Raw genomic sequence first — 21792 nt, 5'->3', positions numbered from 1 at the left:
TAACAAAACATCTACTGATCAACATGTTCAGTATATTCATAAACTCTAGAAATAATCCATAGATGTGCCTTATGACTATACAAATAAATTGAGAGTGTTGCAGTGTTGTATTTGTCATGGTGCAGCTATATTTCTTATCTATTTTAGGGTATTGACTTGCTGGAATTTGGTTGTGCTTTTAACTATAGATGATTGAAAGCATAGTCGAGAAACTGTGAATTTAACAAATATACTGACCTGTTTTGAGTGGATAAATAAAGGTGTACATTTCCTTTCTCAATTTCTTTACTGAAACTATACAAGATCTCACACAAACTGGATAATGTCCACTGAGAATTAGCCACATAATGCTAAATTACCTGTAAAACATGCAACGTGTTTTAAAAATGTATAAACAGTCTTCACAATAATGAATCAAATGTCTAACATTATGTTTCCAGATTTTCACAAGGTTTGTGTATGCGGCAAGTGGACATGTTGCAAGATGGGATTTCTAATAGTAGTGCCACACTCTCAAGGATGGCAAAGAAACTTCAGCACATCTGTCTTAAAAGCATGAGAAAGCATCGGAAGCAAAAAGGGCAGAGAATAGGTGGAGTTGATGTCCTTATCCACATTGATGAAAGCAAATTCTGTCATAAAAGAAAGGTATGTATTCTGTTGCTAAGTTATTCTATAGCTTTCAAGTCAAAATATGCAATATCAACACTAAATTTGCACGCAGAAAAAAAGACGACATTATCTACAAATCTGTACGAACAACATGGTTCATTCAATTCTATTCAATTCTCATTATATTTAAACATTAATTTATTTCAGTATGCCAGAGGAAGCTTTGGTAACACATGGAGGATAAATACTTGGGTATTTGGGATGTTGGAGATACGGGGCAACTCCAGACGACCCGTCCTTCGTCTAGTGAAGAGGAGGAACAAGGCTACCTTGGTTCCTATTGTCAAGAAGCACATAAAAAAACCTCAGAGTACGGTAGTAAGTGATGAGTGGAGAGATTATTCAAGTCTTTCACAGGAAGGATACTGACATGTGAAGGTCAACCACAGTTAAAATTACGTAGACCCAGCTACACCTGTAGCACTACACACACAGAACATTGAGAGGGCATGGCAGACCTACAAGAAGGAAGTGGCGGTTGCGTGGAAACCGAACAGAAAAGTCTCTGAAAAGGCAGCTCTGCTTCATAGAATGGACCTACTGGTTGGGCAAAAGACATAAACATGGAATCCTTAGTAGACTTTTTAAGGACATAAGATATTCATGAATGGAGACAAATTGTAGATATTAGCCATTGTAAAGTTTATACTCTCCTCCTCTTTTACTAACCTCTTCTAACCTCCCAATGTGACTTGTAGAGGTGAACACATATACACTTGTGTTGCATAGTATACTGGAATTTCAGAAACCACCATTCAACATAATGATCAGCATTAGGCTCTGTAATTTCATAAATGATGTTCAGCAATGATTCGGTGCGTTGTTTGTATTAGAGGCTCTGTTTTTGTATTAGATGTGCACATTTTGGTAGACCAGGCAATATACCAGGCAATACAATTCTGTGATCTTTTGTTCTTTGTGAATGTACTGAACATGTTGATCAGCAGATATTATGTAAATGTGAAGTAAGCCATAAACAGTCCACAAAGTTTCCCTTGTGTTTTATTTTTATTTTGATAGGCATATAGATTATTACTAAGTTGTGAATGCACTGAACTTTTTGATAAGTAGACATTTTGTTAATGTGATGTAGATAAGCAATAACAAGTCAACTACATTTCAATTTATTTGTATAGTCATAAGGCACATCTATGGATTATTTCTAAAGTTTCTGAACACACTGAACATGTTGATCAATAAGCCATAAACAGTCGACTAAGTTTCACTTGTGTTTCACTTTATTTGGATAGTCACAAAGCATACCTACAGATAGTTACTTGATGACATCACATGTGTTGTAAAAGTGTTACTGATGCCTTAGTGATGCTGTTAATAGACTTAGAGATTTGTGGTAGATGTAAATGGTTAAGAATATTTTAGAGACACTATTGACAAGCTACAAATAAGTTGTAGCAAAGTTGTTGAGTTTCTATATATATATATATATATATATATATATATATATATATATATATATATATATATATATATATATGTGTGTTACTGATACACTACAAATGTGCTTTTTCAAGCATTTTTTACATCTGTAGATATATAGATTACCACAATAAGAAGTGTTGAAAGTTTGTAGATCCTCTACAGATTAATTGTTGAATGTCTACAGACATTCAGTTATTAAAGTTATTTGTAGATTCATGTACAGATTAATTGTTGAATGTCTACAGACATTCAGTTGAGAATATCTATAGACATTCGGTTATGGAAGTAAGATATTTTGTTGATAGTTTGTAGATCATCTACAGATTAATTGTTGAAAGTTTGCAGACATTCAGTTGAGAATGTCTACAGTCATTCAGTTATGGAAGTACAATAGTTTGTTGATAGTTTGTAGATCATCTACAGACTAATTGTTGAAAGTCTGCAGACATTCAGTTGAGAAATGTACTGATAATCTGTTGATAGTTTGTAGAGCATCTACAGATTGACTATCTAAATAAAGTGTTACCAATAAATGAAATGATGTATAGGCCTACCATTTGACTCGATGTTATTGTCATGGGTTCATTAATGAAGAGAGATGACACGTGCCTTGTGTAGAACCACCCCAACTAACCCTAATGAGGAGCAGAGGCTCTTCTCTGGACTGATTTGTTGTCAGTGTTAGAGGCCGAAGCTAAACTCAGACCTTTCATGTCCAGACAGTCAGTCTATTTGATGATTGCTCGCTGTGATGGCGAAAGTAAACTCACCAGATCCACAAATTAGGGAGTGATAAACTCATCAATCACCGTTGCCTGGGTGACAGTATCCAAATACGTGCTGTAGCCTGGCAACAGTGCCCAAACAAAAAGGCTCGCGGCTAGCGGGCTGAATTGCCCTGGCTGGGTTAAAGATGAGCCGAGCGGGCAGCAGCCTTAATGAAACAGGGGTCAAGCTAAATGGAGACCCGGGAGCTGATCTCTCCGTGTTTACCAAAGCTCTCACGGCAGCAGAGAGTCCTGAAACACGACTACTGTCCGCTTTCAAGAAGGACACTCACGCCAGGAAGGCTTACCTGGCAGGGAGAGGTGAGTCCGCTCATATGCCTGCTGTATAACGGTTTCTTTCCTTTCTCTTTCAGGGTTTTCCCAGCCATTATAAGGTTTAGGTGCAGCACCGGAGCCGTTTTGGGGCACCACCTAGCTAGCTAAGCCTAAATGTAACTAAAAGACTTTTCTCAGGTATAATGACTGTAGTTGGACTTCTTTAGCAAGTTTAGTTTTTTTTTTTTGCTTTCTGAGTGTTATTTATGTATTATCTGCTCTAGCTTTTTCAACGTCTTTAGACACAGATATGGTAATAATAACGGTCCAAAATGATGTGAAAAAGAGACGCAAAACTACCACAAAGGGACATAAACTGACTTTGTAGGAAGGACGCCTAAACCCCCGCCAAACATGCACACAAGTCTTCCACAAAGCCAGGGAAAACACTGATGTATAATGGGAAGGCATTGCTAGCTATAGCTTTCATGGCATAAAAGCTGAAAGGTAATAAGTTATATGTGTCTCCCTCAGCTTCAAATCAAAGTTGACACTTTCAGTTATTAAATGAAATACTGACTCAGTTCATGGGGTTCACATTAAATATTTGAACTTAAAATACCAGGCGGCTGGGGCCTCTGGGTGGACCCGAGTCCTCTTCCTGCAAGCAAATTCAAAAATTCCCCCATCTCTACACTTCTTCTTCTCAAAACCCTCTGAGGTCGACCATACCTTTAGTGTCATTTAATATCTCCAGATCAACACAGTGCAGAGACTTACTTTTTTTTTGTAGTCCATCCAGAAACTTTTTGGATAAAAGCAAATGGACTTTTCAACTTTTTGCCTGTGTAGTCGTATAACAATGTATACATTCATGTGACATCCCTGCAGCATGCATATCCCGATATCCCAGGTTGCCTAGTAAATTGATTGTGGTTTACAGGGTTGAGGTTACACAAGCATTATTACACAAGGAGACCAAGCGAACCAAAGATTGGAAAAAAAAATGCTTAGACCTCAGAGCAGTTCAATAATGTTCTAATCTTTACCTAGACATAAATAAACTAAGACTAACTAAGCATATTGTCAGTAGAGTATGTACTTTAAGGCACCACATTGGTTTAAACCTGATTGATGCTACTTGTTTGTTTCCTGATGACATGGTTACTGTCGGTACACGATCCGTTCTGCCTGCACGATCCGTTCTGCACATGCGCAAGATAATACTGTTTTACCGAGGATACGACCTGCACGATCTGTTCCACGCTAGCCTATGGCTAGCCTCCACCGGGATACTAACGTTAATTTAGCTAACAGCTAATTCGGCTAATCGCTAGCTGGTAGCTAGATTCAGTCAGTCTAAAATAACGTTAAGTCAAAGCCGGTCTACGGTTAAGTCAAACTTAATGGCAGAAGCAGGCTACAGCTAATTTAAGACTTTACAGTAATAACAATAAAGACAAATATTGAGTGATTGTATTTTAAATGAGCACAAGTAAAGTAGAACTGACGTAACAGCTGTTATATATGTTAACGTTTATTTTCAAGTTTTATTTTGAGGGTCTTTTTAAGTTATTACATGCTGTCTCACGGTTAGCCAAATTAGCTGTTAGCTAAACTAACGTTAGCTTGGCTGTCGACCGGAAGCGTGGAACAGATCGTGCAGTGTCGTAAATCCTCGTACGACAGCGCACGCGCGAACATTTTGCGCATGTGCAGAACGGATCGTGCAGGCAGAACGGATCGTGTACCGACAGTTTCTACAAATCACACATTGACACTGCAATGCACATATGTAAAAAATAGCGTGTTAATTAAATTCAAGGCTTGACTTTGCCAGAGCCTCAATCACAGATTTCTCTCGGGCTTTCGCTTTTTCACAGTTTGATACAGTGTTTTGTTGGATGAAAACACATTTGCAATGTATGTCTTTTGCAGAGTATTACAGTGAGGAAGGGAAGACCTTTGAACTGCGTCTGGTTAGAAGAATAAAGCAACAGCTGAGCGCTGATCCCACTACTCGTCCGGAGTATCCATCTTCTCTTGGTCTGACACAATTCACCAGGCGAGCCACAGAGGTCGCTTTGGGGAAGAGCTCTCGGGCTATAGTGGAGAACCGGGTAATCTCAGCTGTGCATGCACACTGTAACTGATTGTAGCTTAGGGATATATTTACACCTCAATGTGCACAGCAACAAACATGTACAGATGACGCAGTAGCCTGTACCTAATTGTTAGGAAAGTTAGTCACTGATTAGGGGTGTCAGGACACGGGAGGTAGGGATATCCTTTGAAAGGTTTATTGTACACTCAAATATAACTATAGATTATTTTTATAATCAATTAATCTGTTGATTATTTTCTCAATTAATCGATTAGTTGTTTGGTCTTTAAAGTGGCAGAAAATGGTGAAATTCAAATTAGTTTGTGATTAATTTAATAGTTGACAACTAATCAATTCATCAATTCATCTTTGTATCTCTAAACTATATACAGATGAACAGGCACTACTCCTCTTACACTGTAAGTTCCTAAGGAGAGGGAAACCAACATCATTGATAAATAACATGAGCCCAAGAGTGTAACTTTGGGTTCAACATTGGGGGTGGGGGATGAATTCTCCACTTTAGAGCAAAGTTGAAATTTTGAACGTCAAACACTTCATTTCCTGCATTCTGGTGAATCTTTCAACAACTTGTGCCTTTTTCTGCATCAATTTATGGTGCAAATTGTTGTGTGGAGACAGAACGGACCCAAAAGCAAGGCTCAGCAAAACACAGATTTATTAGGAAAACAGAAACTAGATAGGAGTGGGGAGGCAGACGCCGAGGGTAGGAGTGAGGGCTTTCTGGGACTGGGGGTAGGATGGCAAGGGAGCTAGTGGGGAATAGGATGGTGAGGGAGATAATGGGAAATAGGACGGTGAACCTAGGGGAGCGCGGGGAAACCGGGGCCAGGGGAGCCGAGGGAGGAATGTCTGGACACAGGAGTGGAGGCAGGGTGGAACAGGGAGCCCTGAGGAGGGGACCGAATGGTGAAGCCAGCTGACTGGAGGTAACCAAGGGAGATGGAGGAGATAACTGTAGAGGAGAAACGAAGACGGGGTTAGGAACGGCAAGGACAGGGAAGTACAAAGTAGCTTTTTCTAGAGCGCTTGGATTGCGCGTCACCAAGTTAGCTGAAGCAACGATCAAGCAGAGATGACGAGTGGGTCCGAGGGTCATATACTGGGCTTGATTGTAGATGGCTGGCAGGTGTGTACAGCAGGGAGAGGTGATGGCGGAATGATGAACAGGTGTGTGCAGTCAGCTGGCAAGAGAAGGCGGGAGGAGGGGAAAACACAGGAGACAGAGAGAAACAGGCCAACAGAGGAAACTGACAGTGGAAATCAATGAGAACTAGGAAACAAAAACAAAGACTCACAGCCAGCCGACCCCAACCATCACAGCAAATGTCTTTATTTATGTAAATGAAATTATAATAGTTTTTTTCTGGGGGGTTGCAATGGCCAGTTTTGATTATAACCCCCAACCCCCCTACCCCCCTTGTAAATTACAACTACGCATGAGCCTGTTGCACACTAATCAACCAATCAATAAGCACTGTGCAGAGGTATCTGTAATGGATTTCTGTCCAGCTTCATCCGTAGAATAAATCAATACAAGATTAGTACTCAACTGTCTTTACATCAGCCATATTAATAACTCAACTCTTGGTGTTTCTTTATTTTATAATGTTTTTATTGATTTTACAGGAAATGTTACAATAAACATAAAGGGCTTATTTTGTTTTACATTTTCACCCCAACCCCAGGTTCCACATAGAGTTTGCAAGTAGAACACTTGGAACTATTTGTACAATCACATGTCTGTACATCTAATGCAATTAGATGAATATATATATACACACATATGTTCATATTTATACAGGGACAGTATACAGAATAAAGAAGAAATACAATATAACTATATTTAAAAAAAAAAAGTTGTTAAAGCTCAGCGACAATGGTACCCAACAAAGAATGCAAGTCGGTGCCACTATAGAACTCTTGGTGTTTGATTTTTGTTGCAGGCGTTCGGTGTCCAAACTCCTGGTTTTACCGCTGCTGTGCGTCTTGGAGCTGAACTCTTGAGACACTGGTATGATGGTGGTGCGGCTCGGTGTGGGACGGTCTACCTCTCTTCCCCCCTGTCATGGTAAGCTCCCCTCACTTCCTCTTAACAGCATTTAAAGATACAACCACAAATTTCCAAAGAATAAAGAAAATTCCCGCACACCCTTGTCACCTCTGCATTATTCTGGATCAGTGGAAGTACATTTACAGGATAAATGCTTGACATACATGGATGTTCTTCACCTTCCGTTCGTGTGTTGCCGTTCTCAAACTCCCTTCACTTCAGGAAACAACAAGGAACTTCGCCCTAGCAAGCAACACGTTGAAAATGGCAAGTTTTGAAGAAAATTTGGATTGTGCAACAAGGCAGGCCTGCAAGTTCCCTCCCGAGGTTACGTGGCAACATACCTGCGTCCAGCGCTTAGCGCGGCCCAAGACGATTGTGATTTGTTTAAAGAAATGCCAATTTCAACGTTTTTTTTTCCTATCTCGGAATGCTGTGTGGACTAGCCAGACTTTACTCCACAGCGCTGTGGAGATAGAGCTGGCAATGCGAGACTTCCTCTGCACTGGTTTATTTAGTCAGTGTTTCAAATCACAAACATTTTGGGAATTTTCTTTTTTTCTTTGTGTAACTATTGTAACTCAAAACCTTAATGGGAATATCAGAATAACCTGTATTAGTGATATTCAAGTACTAGAAATCAGAATTAGGTTCGGCTCTTGAAGTGAATTGGCTACGACCACTGTTTGAATAGCAAAAGTATCAAAACATTTATTTTAACATTCCTCAAGGAGTTTAAGACATACATAGAAAATACAACAATCAGAAATCCCCCCAAAAATATAGTCAGTCAGTTTAAAAGAAAAATCAGTCCAGTCAGTTAGTTCAATGTTCAACTCAGTTGAGTTCAGTTCAGTTCCTGTGTGATTTGTTGAATAAAAGGCCTTGTTTCAAATCACTACCCAGGCAGTGTGTGATAATGTTGGAGATCTCATAATCTTATCTGTATGATGTATCCAAGAGCGCGCAGTCCACCAGCTTGGCAGGTTGATGGCCACTGGTTACAGTCAACACTCCAGAATCGCTGAATCGCTGGCTCGCCGTGGAATCTCTTTCTCTCTCTCTCTCTCTCCAGTTGCAGAATATGCACCCCAAAAAAAAAACAATCTGCATACAGCAATGCAAAATATCTAATTAGTAGCTGTACATGGCTTTATCACTAACACATTCAAAAATCACTATGCCACAAAATGGCATTCCAAATTGCAACTAGAGATGTCCCAATACCATCTTTTGCTTCCCGATACCGATTCCGATACCTGAACTTGGGTATCGGCAGATACCGATCTGATACCAGTGTCGTATATTTTATTATGTTTTAACAACTGTATACTACTATCCTTGTATGGATGTGATATTATTTCTATCTTTCTTGTCTGTCTGGCTCAGGTTAAACACAAACAATGAATGCCACAGAACTTTCTTTTACTATCCAGTTTTTAAAGTCAGTTATAACGGAAAAAGAACATAAATAAACTACTTTAACGTAGATTTTGTTTGGGGCTTTATTACGTGGTATCGGATCGGTGCATAAACTCCAGTACCAGCGTTTTAGGCAGTATTGGAGCCGATACTGATACTGGTATCGGTATTGGACCATCTCTAATTGCAACGGTAGATTAGCAAAGATAAACATATCATCTCCGACTGGTTTTAATTAAATTGTCAAAGGACATAACAGAAATAGTAAAGTTAACATAAAATGCACAGAGTACAGAATTATTAGAATAGCTTATCCCTCTGGTTTTAATCAACTAAGGTGGCATGCTAGCAAGTAGTTTCCCTCTCTTTTTTACTCACCGGAGATTCTTTACTTATCCAAAGGAAAAAAAAAAGAATAGAAGAAAAAAAAGTGTAAACGGCAGTTCACAACAACCAAGGCTTCTTGACACTTCCAACTATACCAACGTTGAACGTTAACCGTGTGCTAAGTGGTACGTTTCTCTAAACTTATCTCACTCTGTCTTCATCTAACGATTCACTTGACGAGAGGGAAAAAAAAGGGAAGAAAAAGAATCTTTGCTCTTTTTTAGCCACGCAACACAGAGTGGCTATGCCAACAAACACTATGCAGCGCCATCTAGGGGAATGGAGAGCCAAAGCAACTACAATACTTTGGCCCTGTGCATTTTAGGTGGGCTACATTTGGAAATTGATCTTTGGGTAAAATACTTACCTACACCACAGAGGAAAAAAAGCAAGAAGTGCCATGTTGCCCTACAAATTTTTCACATTAGAATATTGTCTTGTCAGTGTGAAGATTGCAACTGTATGCTCTACTCGTGTATCCTTTACATCAAGTTATAAAAAAAAAAAAATTGTATTTGCTCACAGTAGGGGCTCCGCACTGTAATTTCACACTGGAGGTTAAAGCAGCATTGAACTTGAGGAGTTTGGAATCCACTCTAATGTTTTTTCTTGATCCTCCCTGCAGACTCATTGGCTGGTATCTTCCAGGCAGCGGGCATCCCAGATATCCGCCAGTATTATTACTGGGATGACGAGCAGCGGGGCGTTTGTTTGGAGAAGCTTCTGCAGGATTTGGAGAAGGCTCCAGAGCGAAGTGTTGTTGTTCTGTCAGCGTCTGCCCACTATCCCACCGGAGCAGACCTCTCTCAGAATCAATGGGCCATGATTACAAAGCTCGTCATGGTAACTGTTGTGTACATTTATGCTCAGAGGCTAAAATTATCAGACAAGTAGCTCCTTACTCCCACTTAAATCATCATTTGTTGTCTCGTCACTCTCTTTTCAACAGAGGCGTAGGCTTTTCCCTTTCCTCTTGCTGCCTGCCCAGGCGCTCTGCTGTGGCGACTTAGAGCGGGATGCCTGGCCTGTTCAGTACTGTGCCTCGCAGGGGATGGAGCTCCTCTGTGCTCAGTCATTCTCCCACTGCTTTGGATTATATGGTGAGAAAGTAAATTTCCAGGATAACATCTGGCGTGTAATGTCAGGCTTTACCCATCACCTTCCGCTCTCTGTGTGTTGCCGTTCTCAAAATCCCTTCGCTTCAGGAAACAGCAAAGTTCAAGCTAGCAAGCAACATGCTGAAAATGGCAGGTTTTGAAGAAAATTTGGATTGTTCAACAAGGCAGGCCTGCTTGGTTCTTTCAGTGAATGACTGTAAAGATTTACAATGAATATATTTAATGCGTTTACTCTCTAACTGGGACGTTTTGGGACCGATTGGTGGGATTGCTGTGGACGAAGTACACACGGTTATACACTAAGAGCAAATGAGGTTTAACCATGTATCAGCTAATTTAAATAGCTCACGTTACTGTATTGTGTCAACAGTTAACTTCAGTTAATATTGTATGTGGTGTTTTCTTTTGCGTTGTGCAAATGTTCCACCAAAACAAGTTCCTTCCCGAGACTATTTAGCAGAGCCCCTGCGGCTGCATCCGGAGTTTAGCGCCGGCCAAGATGATTGTGATTGGTTTAAAGAAATGCAAACAAACCAGAGCGTTTTTTCTCCTGTCCCAGAATGTATCTGTGGTGTAGACTGGAAATGTGAGACAAAGAATATATTGATTTGTGTGTCACAAACTAATCTGTGAATCAATACAGGCCAGACTTGTCCTGCTGTCTGTTTTCTGCTGAAAATACATACATTATTTTATATATATATATATATATATATATATATATATATATATATATATATATATATATATATATATATATATATATATATATATATATATATACACACATATACTGACAAGAGCAACTATGTATTCATGTTTGTCTTACACATTGTACGCCAGAAAATGCATTGTATAGTCACAGTCACACTTTCTGTTGCCTTCAAATTACGATAAGGTCTCTCATTGTGAGGCAGATCAGCTTGTTCCTTGTTTCTGTATGACCTGGGGGATATTCACTCACCCGGAGTGCCATATTTTATTTCCTGATTCAAAAGTATCCCTTTTCAACTGCATTTTCAATGGCAGAAAAATAAGAGAAAGGGAAATATGACATAACACTATTGCTGGAACATGGTGTTTCTTCACATCGCACTCATTATTCTCCTTCCCTTTGTAAGGTGAGGCTGTTGGACACCTCCTGTGCGTCCTAAAGCAGAACTCCCTCCTGTTATCTGTGCAGCGTCAGGCTGACAAAATAGTCCGGTCGCTGTGGGCCCAGCCATCTGTAGGAGGAGCACAGGTCGTTGCCACGGTGCTCAGTAACCCTGCCCATCTGGTTGAATGGTGAGTCGCGCTTCACTTGAATTAGTGAATAGTATTTAAAGAATGTTGTAGGGGCGACTATATTGCTACTGTATCAGTAGATGTACGTAGCGATAGCTGGACTTTTTGTGCTATTCCGACCTACAGGCACGCAATGCTTCAAAACATTGAACTGGTGATGTAATCCAGTGGTTTATATGGTGTACTAAACTATATTGAAGGTATTATCTGCAGCAGAGGTAACTCCTGGCTTTCCTGTCCAGATTGACAGACTTTTTTGTCTTAAAGTAATGAAGGACTGTCATTTTTCTTTCCTTTGTTGAGGCGTTGCCATTACATGGATGAGCTGAATAGGGCTATTTACTGTCTACCGACACTACCTCGGCACAACACAACTGATGGTCTGAAATGCATTAAGTCGGCAAGAAATTCAATAAATTACCTTTTAACAAGGTTGTTGATTGAAAAGCATTCCAGGTCACTACATGAAGCTGGCTGAGAGAATGTCAAGAGAGTGCAAAGCTTTGATCAAGGCAGACCATGGCTACTTTGATTATTTAAGAACACCCCCTAGGGGGTCCTCAGAGTTGCTGCAGGGGGGCCGCCAAATTGTTGTTGGATGGTTTAAAAACTTTTTTTAAATCCATCCATCCATCATCCAAAAACATGTCCGAAAATATGCATTAACATGAATCCAACATACTATAAAATATGTGCAGTGTTTCTCCTAGGATTTTTTCCAGGGGTGGATGGGTGGGGATGACTCTCCCCCAAAAAGTTGACCGGCAGCTCATGGTGCTCTTTCAAGGTGTCAGTGGCTTTGCTTGAGTTGTTTCTTGAGTATATTTTGTCGCTTTTAAGAAAAAATAACACATTTTTGGCTGTTTAGGCTCGTCACCTTCTCTGCTCCTCTTTGAAATTTTTTATCGCTAGTTACTACGAAGGAGCTTGCTACAGTTATGCTACATTCATGAGACCATGGAATGTTAATGTACGTTACTCAGCAACAGGTGAAAATAGGGGCAAGATTGCGGGACTATAGTTAAAATGAATTGAACTTTTAAGGCGAGGAACAAGAAGGGAATTGCCTGTATGTGTGAAAACAGCATGCGTTTTTTATATATATATATATATATATATATATATATATAATTATATAATTTTGTCATTATTTCAGGGGGCGCAGGGGGTCAATGGCCAATGGTAGGGGAAACACTGATATTGTTTTTAATGTAGGCTACACAACACGATGAAAGGCTTAATGGCCCACAGCTAAGGTAGCCATAAGGTACAGTTCACATTTACATCAAAACATGATGTAAAAATATATGAAATGCCAACAATTTTTTATTAAAAAGCTTAGCATTGTATGCACCATAAAAAGGTATGTGTAAAGGCCTTAGGCCGCCCTTCAAGTCATCGTACGCCCAGTTTAATATGCAACTCAATTTCATACATATACATTTTTTAGCTAAGTGGTCCTTGGATTAAAAAACATTGAAGACCCCTGATCTAGAATATAAAACAATTGAGATTGTCTCAAGGTCTGTTCACACAAATTGGAAAACGGTGCAATTTAGGATACAAATCAAACGGATGAGAACGGCTTTCTTCAGACTTCTTACAGAGTGAAATGTTGAATGTAACATTATTCACAACAACAGCCTAAAGTAAATAATAATAATAGCCTAAAGAAAAATCATTGAATGTGCCAAACTTTTGATTGGTACTGTACTGTTTCCCAGGAAGCAAGAATTAAAGAGCATTGTGGAGAGATGTATGCTGATCAGAGAGGTTTTGAGAGAAAGGCTGAGGCTTTTGGGAACTCCGGGTTGCTGGGACCACCTAACTCAACAAGGTGGACTCTACTGTTTCACAGGCTTGAATGGTGAGTAGCGAGACTGTCCTCCCCTGAAAAACGCCCACATAAGTCATTTGTTCAAGCAGTAATAACGACTTATATTAATGTTTGACGGGATGACGGGAGCAAAGCAGGAAGTAAGGGGACGAAGCATAAGCCCTATTTTCCACCGGGTGCGTCTGCGCTGTGTTCCGGAGGTGCCACGGCTACCGCGAGCAATCGCAGCCATTCAAGTCAATGCTTGGTATTCCACCAGCTGCACCACGGCGGGTCCCAGAAGCGTGCAGAAGCGCTCCGCTAAAGATATGCGGCAGGTCTATTTTCACGCGAGGCCGCGGGCCGTTTGGACAGCGGGACAGGAAGTGAAAAAGCAAGAGTATCCAGTCAATTTACCAAAACACACCCCGCAATATCCTACATGTCTCCTCTACAACAACACGGACAACGAGAGATTCATCTAATAATCAGTCCTTCCAGAAAAATGCGTATGAGTATTTTTGTGATTGTTGCGGGCAAAAATCCTTGATTATGCGGCACGTTTTCTTAAAAAATGCGATGGAATATGCGGGATATTTATGCAATTTTATGCGATGAACAACACCCTGCTTTTCGATGATGTTCACGTCGCGTAATTACGTCACTTCATAACGTTTCCATGGCAACAGGGGAAAATAGCTGCTCTTGTGTGAAGTAAACGCAACATTTTTCAACTTTCTGTTAAGATATATTTGACTTTTTTGCAACGAAAATGCGGGGATTATGAAATCACGCAAGCCCGCATATTTTGCGCGGAAATCTGCAATTTATGCGGCTAAAGTGCGGCATATTTGAAAAAATGATTATGCATTGAATTATGCGATCGCATAATTGCGTTTTTCTGGAGGGACTGAATAATAGACAATCACAAATCCCTTTTATCAGGACAATGCCATAAAAGAGAAGGCATGGAGTTTAATGACAGGACTGCTTGCAGTTGAAGGTAGATACTACCTTAATAAACATGTAATTGTTCTGTAAAGTACTTAGTACTAGTAGAGACAATATAATCTGCGAGTCGGGCAGCAAGACGCTCCACTTTTAAGACCCGGTGTGGAATGGCGCGTTTCGGAGGACGGAACAAAACGCTGTAACGCAGCCCAGACACGCCCAGTGGAAAATCCGGGTAAGAGCGCTCAAGGAGGCAGGTTGGGGTTTTGGATGGGTCAAACAAATGCAGGACTTTCACCCAGGATGAGTTCTTGTCCAGTTTGAAAATAAAATTTAACAGCGAGTGTTTTTTTTAAAAAACTTTACATAAACGTAGCTGCGTCGCGCTCTTGGTCACGTGTGTAACCGGAAGTGAAGTAGCGTCTGATATCTACCCAAACCACGATCTTTTTCTACACTTAACTAATTAGTGTTGGTGCCCAGACATAGCCAAGTAGTTTTTGTGCCTAAACATAACCAAAACTGCGACTATTTCACAACGTTAACGTGTTTAAAACAGTGACCCTAACGTTCTCTGGTTTAGACATGAGGTTGTATTTCCTGCCACCGCTATGAAACGCTCCCGTGGGTCATATTAAGAGGGTAGAAATAAACAACTGATAATGTCGTATTGTTTGGGAGGACTTGTTGTAAATAGCAGACCGGACCGTTTCTTCCATGTTGGACTTTTGGCCCTATAATATAATATGCAGTCTATACATAGTTATGTTATATGTTTGACTTGCTTAATGTCTGTACAAGTACATGTACAGGCCTCAACCTTAATCACTGTTCATCATAATGGTTTTGGTGAAATATTTCTTTTTAGAACTTAGAATTTTTAGTCTTTTGATTATTTACCAGTGAATGTGAATGAATGAATGAATTTATTGGTCCTAACCAAAGGGTAGGGTCAGAAGCTTCAGCTTATATGATTATATGATTATTAATGATATTTCTTTACTTTCTTCTTTTTAAAAGAACAACAACAAAGCTGTTTTGAATACTGATGTCCTTTCAAAGTATTTCTTGTGTTTTTTAGGTGAGCAGGTAGAATTTCTGTCCAAGAGGAGACACGTGTACCTGCTCCCCATTGGCTGTCTAAACGTGAGTGCAATCAACGGTCGAAACTTGGACTATATAGCCGAGTCCATCCATCTGGCTGTGACCACTTCAGTCTGACGTGAGGCTTTTAATCAAGCTCTGAAATCTGTCTCACAGGGGCCTGACCGAAACGCTCATTTAGATCAACCCTTTCATGTGTCACATTCAAACGCTCAGTTTAAAGATCACTGTAATTACTATTGCAAGTCCGGCTATTGCAAAATAAATACTGGTAGACATTCAGAAAAATGTAGGGCAAAATAAGATTGCTCCGCTGACGTTTCATGACGGAGGTGCAATCATTATTACAGAGACTATTAGTAATGGAGACAAAACATGTTTAGGATGTGATCGTGTGTCCTGTACGGAGACCGTAAAGGGACATGGGGATTTAGTTTTGTCTCGTGAGCACGAAATACCATCCAGAATCCAGCAGCTGGTTAGCTTAGCTTAGCTTGTTAGCTTGGTATTTGCTTGACTGAAAAATGTACTGTACTGTAAAATGTTGCATCTGTGAAAAAAAGTGTCTAGTTGGGTTTTTACAGGAGGACAAAACCAAAGATTTTACATCTTTGTTTTTGTACGGATTAAAGAAATGGGACACATTTTAGAATGGTATCGATGTTCTCATTGAACTTGAAGACAAAAAAGAAAGAAAGCAATAAATGTATTTTCCATAAACAAACTATTCCTTTACATTTTTGTCTGTTGATTTCGGTCATAAAATCTCTGTAAGATCATCAATTTCCAAACCCTTTTTTTTTTTTTTTTTTTTACTTACTCATATTGCCTCTCTTTCTTTTCTCAATATATGACGTGACTTACAGCACCTTTCTTTAATATATGGAACTATATGGGGCTTGTGGGTGTAAAGGGACAATTGGGGCAAGATGAAGAAACACTTTCTTTATTTGTCACATACAATCTGACAGTACATTGTTGTGAACTGTAATCTCCACAGCTAACCTATCCTAAGCATCAGAAGTGGTGGACAGCCACAGTAGGGGTGGGACAAAAATCTCCCTACGGCAGTATATCGTGGTCCTTCTTTGTGCGATATGAGAATCGATACACTGGATAATAAAATAAGGCGCTCTGAATAGATTTTCCTGCTCCCAGCGTGGCTACTTCATGGCTCCTCGAGGTGGCGCTCAACACATGAATGACTCGAACATAAGATAACGAGCCGAAGAGGAAGGTGGCAACGAGGTTTGCAACGGGATGTCAGACGTCAGTTTGAGGAAAATAACAGATGCCCCAGCCACGTTCAAGTCCAAAGTCTGGACCCATAGTAGCTCTATAGTTGTGTCATTTTAATTTACAGACTACAAAAAGATTATAGATTATTATTTTGGGCATTTTAAGCCTTTAATTTACAGGAGAGCTGAAGATAGGAAAGGGGAGAGAGAGGGGGGTCAGAATTAGGGCTGGGTAAAGAATATGATACTGTTTAGTGTGCACCGACCGAATTGCCTCTAAAGTAAAACATTGATTTGCGTCTGTGTATCGATACATTATTGCCATGGAAAATATCGCAATGCTGTGCTTGTTCGATTATTTTTCCCACCCCTAGTGTGCAGGAGTATTTTTTTTTTTTTTTGAGACAGGGCTCACGTAGTAGGAGCTGAAACATAAATAAAAAGATTTGTGCTGTAATGTTGTAATTTCTTTTTCTTTCATAAAACTGGTATTGAAAAAAGTATTGTTCAGGAACTAGTATCGGAAGTCACATTATTGGTATCGAAAAATGTTGAACGATGCCCTACTCGGAATTGAACTTGCAGCCGCTGCTGTAAGGACTGAGCCTTTGTACATGGGGCGCACGCTCAACCAGGTGAGCTAAGAGGGCGCCCCCGCCTGGTGGAATTTAGGGGTAACAGTTTGGACTTGCAGTGAATAAAGAGAAAACCTGCACAATGTTGTATTCATATTTAGACCGATATAGTGATGGAACATTATGGGATCGTCTAGCAATATATTGATTATCACAGATTTGCTGTATGAGCTGTTTATCTTGTATCATATTCAGTGGTGGAAGAAGTATTCAGATCCTTTACTTAAGTAAAAATACTCTGTTACAAGTAAAAGTCCTGCATTGAAAATGTTATTTAAGTATTAAGTATATAACTATCATCAGTATAATGTATTTAAAGTATTAAAAGGTAAAAGTACTCAATGCAGAAAGATTCTCACATTTTAGAAACTGGAAACGATCAAAACAGTTCTGTCAATCAACTAAGTTCATTTCCGCTGTGCTGGTAGGTCTGTATGTTGTTGGGTAGTTTAATTTATAATACAACGTTATTTTATAAACAAACTATGTGTTTTGTGTGCAAAGAGCTTAATGTAGTGGATGTAGTGTTTCTATATTAGAAATTTGGGTACTGGGTTAACAATAATAAAATGACAATAATTGCAAAAAAAGAGCTTTAAGACCTTAAGACTTGCGGTGTGAACGTAGCCTTTGACATGTGGGGGGGGGGGTCAAAGCTGACCCCCTTTACCTCTGAGCCACAGCCACCAGCCACGATTGCATGCTGTGCTTCTCTCACATGGATGTGCTCGGTTGAATTGAGACATCTGGTGTGCACTCTACACATTTCCTGTGTATATTTGTGTATACTTCTTTCAAATTCAATAACATTTTCGAGGAAATGCATTTTGTATAACCAAAGAAGGTATTAGGGACTAGGCATATATGCTGCACCTTGTTAGCGACATGATGTCCAGACTTCACTCACCAGCACAGTCTGATAGAAAGGGTAAATCAGAGCTAATCAGTGGCAGAGGGAAGCCATCAGACAGATATGCCTCAGAAGAACATATCTTGCCTGGCGCATTCAGAGCAAAAGGATACTCTCCAGCTTCATGAATTCCTCAGTTGCTGTGAACATCAGTCAAAAAATGAAATCTCAAATATATTAAAACACATGCTGCGTACACGCCAGATCTCAGCCGCCTTTATAATTAAACTGGGTTCTCTGAATAAACAGCCTTGACGAGAACATTGTCACAATCGTCTGTGCTTCTTGTGTAAACCTATTTCCATACGTCAGCGTGATGCATGTCTGTTCCTAATTCTTTTCAAACACAACATCAATATGACTCATGCATATACAGTATATTGCCTTCGTATTACAAATTCCTTCTTATGAATTGACTGCATTTAACACCATCATATCTGACGGTCAAAGCGGCAGAAAGATGAAGTTAAAGAAAGAAGAAGCCAAATGATATTTATTTTAATCATTTATTTAAAAAAATAATATTCTTGCTGCAGGTTTAGGAGGTTGGGTGCTTCACACAGCGTAACTGTTCTTCTGAAAAGAGTTGTATTTGGTTAGTTGGGGGTTTTACTGCCAAATAATGTTTTCTTTCAACTAAGAAACATTTCCAAATGATGTGAATGTATCAATCAGTAATCCTCTTCTCGGTCATGCGTGTCTGTGTGGCAGCATCGTTTTTTTTGGACAACAAACGGCTTTTATCTAACTAACTTAATACTCTCTCTTTTCATTTGTGAGATTATTATTTGTCACTGGATGCTGTTAAGTTCTTTGGAACAGGTTGCAACGAGGTGTTTAATGGAGGCACGCTTTTTATTTCAATGACCCACAGGTGAACAACGAGAATGATCAACAACCGTCATACAGAGTCTGAGCCATTAGTTTGGAGCCGTTTGGAGGCCTGTGATTTGCATGTGAGCTGGCTTACATAGGGCTGGGCAATATGGAGAAAATCAGATATCACAATATTCTTGACCAAATACTCAATATTGATATTGCAGCGATATTCTAGGGTTGACAATTGGTGGCTTAGATTTTAGATAAATAATCATCAGTAATGTGAACATAATGTCAAAGTGAGGGAAAGGCAAATAATAGAACAGCTAAAACAGTCTGGTAAGTTCAGAAAAGTACATCATTTTACTGTATTGCAGCCTTTAAAACCAGGAAAAGACACTACTTATGTCATATCACGATATTACAATATCCAAAATCTAAGACGATATCTAGTCTCATATCACGATATCGATATAATATCGATATATTGCCCGGCCCTAGGCTTAAATGTGGACGGTGTTGCAGATACTGTACTCGTTCACAGGTTTCAACTTTGGGATAAGTGGTTTACATTTGTGTTTTATTTTACCAGGAATATTCACGTTGAGATTCAGAATGTCTTTAACAAGGGAGTCCTGGCCAAGACAGCAGCACAAAGAGTTCCACAAAATGAACAAACAACAAAAAAACAGCAAATTACTTCAAACTAGGAATGATCAGTGTCCAGTAACAGAACATTGTAGTGGTCAAATAGCCCTTAAACCTTTTTTTTTTTATATATATAAATCTTCCGTGCTAATAAAATAATCTAGTTTTCTGTGACTCTGTAGCTCACTCCAAGATCAGGGTGCAAAAACTTTTAACAGCTAAAAAGCACTTTTACCAAACAGTACGGGTTCAAGCAATGATATACATAATGTGTCCATGTGTCTGAAGGTTGAAATTACCGATTTTTTAGGCGTCAGTAGAGAACATAAACAAGGAGGCAGTGGGCCCTATCTCGCACCCGGCACAGCACAGCGCAGCGCAAAGCCTGAATCAAGTCTCTTTGCTAGTTTAAGACCGACGCAGTTGTCAGTTTCCCATCCAGCGCCCGCGTCGTTTAAATAGCAAATGCACCTGCACCCATCTTTGCGCCCATGGGCGTGCTGGTCTTACAGGGAGGTGTGTTCAGGTGCATTCTGGGCGTATTGCTATCTTGAGGCAGCGGGATGTGATCGCGCCATTGACCAACAAAAACCTGGTCTGAAGTCAACAGCGCAGCATTTCATTGTTATTTTAACAGCAAATTAGTAAAATGCCCAGCGCACAGACCCTTTTTTCCACCGTCAAACTAGCAAAAGTGAATTTGGACACGCCGTAAACAAACCCGCGCCACGCGCTTCACGCCGTGCGCTCAGATCGTTAAAATAGGGCCCAGTTTGTGTAATACGGCCTTATAAAGAAAAATATACCAGTGTTGTATAAAGGAAGACATACCAACTTTCTCATACAAACTGCAACTGTGTGTGCGTGTGTGTGTGTGTGTGTGTGTGTGTGTGTGTGTGTGTGTGTGTGTGTGTGTGTGTGTGTGTGTACATGCATCCTAAAACTCCATGTGCAGTTATCCCAGCATGAATACAGGGGATTGCCTAAATACAAATATTCAGGCTGTTCTCATGAACCGTTTGTAAATTTCGCTATGAAAAGTAATGCACTGTAATTTGCATGTATTTCACATATGTATAGCCGTATGCATCACTATGACTTCTGGGTCATAAAACACAGGGCTTTCAAGCAGAGGAGCGGAGTTGGGGTCCCGGGGAAACACAAGACTTCACCCAGAAAACGCGTCTTCATGTCCTGCTAGTACTACCGTCACCGCATAACCACAATGGAAAACTTGATATTACCGTTACGTGTCTAGGAGCTCCAGAGCTTGGTTAGCTGTGCGATTTAATCTTCAGTAAATACTCGGTTCGCCAGGCTGAAATGAAGGATGAAATGGCCTGCCGTGGTCCTCAACTCCGGGCGCCGCTTCATTTGTAGACATTCAAGCGGACATAACATTAACACGACTTGATGTGGAAAGAGGAAAGCTGCAGTCACTCTCAGCAACACATGTCCATGCTCCTGTCTCTCACTCAGTCGGAGTCTCTCCCAGCTGCTCACAATCTTCCTTTAATCACAAAATAGCTGGATTGTGCCTTGACGCTACGAACTACCATTTTTTTTCTTAGGGACTGTTCGTTTTGTATTTGAGGGGCTACCAGATGAGTTTGGTATCTAGAATCAAAATAGACTTGACCCTCCTTTCGCTAGCAATACATTTTTCTATAACCCTCCAAAATGATTGGGGAAAAAAAAGGCATGACCCTCCCTAACAACGTATTGATGCCTTTTGTACTGGTTGGCAAAGACGTACAGATAGCCACTGTTTTTTTTACAACCATAACATACATGATTTAATCTCTGCTTTCTCATCTTACACATCACACTCCACTATTATGGTGGCCATTTCAGTAGATTTACTCACTAACATTGTTGTGGAAACACAATAAACATGGAAACTAAATGCACACTTCCCGCATTACTGCATTACTTCAAATACTAAGTTACTCCTCTAGTAAACTAGTATTCACATGAAATAAAACAATAAGACCTTGAGACCATTCAACAAAGTACACTAGGGAATGACCCATATTGACAGCTGGCCCGCCCAATCAGAAATTGGATGCTCAGTATTTTCCGTGTGTGCTCGAGCTCAAGGCACCGTGAAACCTGGATCTAGTC

The 21792-nt window shown here is 40.0% G+C and overlaps 1 protein-coding gene and 1 long non-coding RNA gene across 2 annotated transcripts; one reads left to right on the top strand and one right to left on the bottom strand.

Moving 5' to 3' along the window:
• The first annotated feature begins 2884 nt into the window (after positions 1-2884).
• On the top strand, positions 2885-16142 carry got1l1 (glutamic-oxaloacetic transaminase 1 like 1). Its single transcript, XM_028579376.1, has 8 exons — positions 2885-3200; positions 5094-5275; positions 7227-7351; positions 9763-9985; positions 10092-10242; positions 11382-11547; positions 13272-13414; positions 15396-16142. Exons 1-8 carry the CDS (start codon positions 3026-3028, stop codon positions 15533-15535), a joined length of 1305 nt encoding a protein of 434 aa, XP_028435177.1. The 5' UTR covers positions 2885-3025; the 3' UTR covers positions 15536-16142.
• Positions 5922-21340, bottom strand: LOC114556413 (uncharacterized). The gene is made up of 2 exons (XR_003692663.1): positions 20913-21340; positions 5922-6235 (listed from the first exon to the last, which is right to left on the bottom strand). It is a non-coding gene; the product is annotated as an uncharacterized LOC114556413 (long non-coding RNA).
• Positions 21341-21792: the final 452 nt, after the last annotated feature.

Source organism: Perca flavescens, chromosome 5 (genome assembly GCF_004354835.1).
Source record: "Perca flavescens isolate YP-PL-M2 chromosome 5, PFLA_1.0, whole genome shotgun sequence".
Lineage (NCBI taxonomy): Eukaryota > Metazoa > Chordata > Actinopteri > Perciformes > Percidae > Perca > Perca flavescens.
Note: the sequence above shows the minus strand (reverse complement) of the source record. Positions and strands in the feature narration are given on the sequence as shown.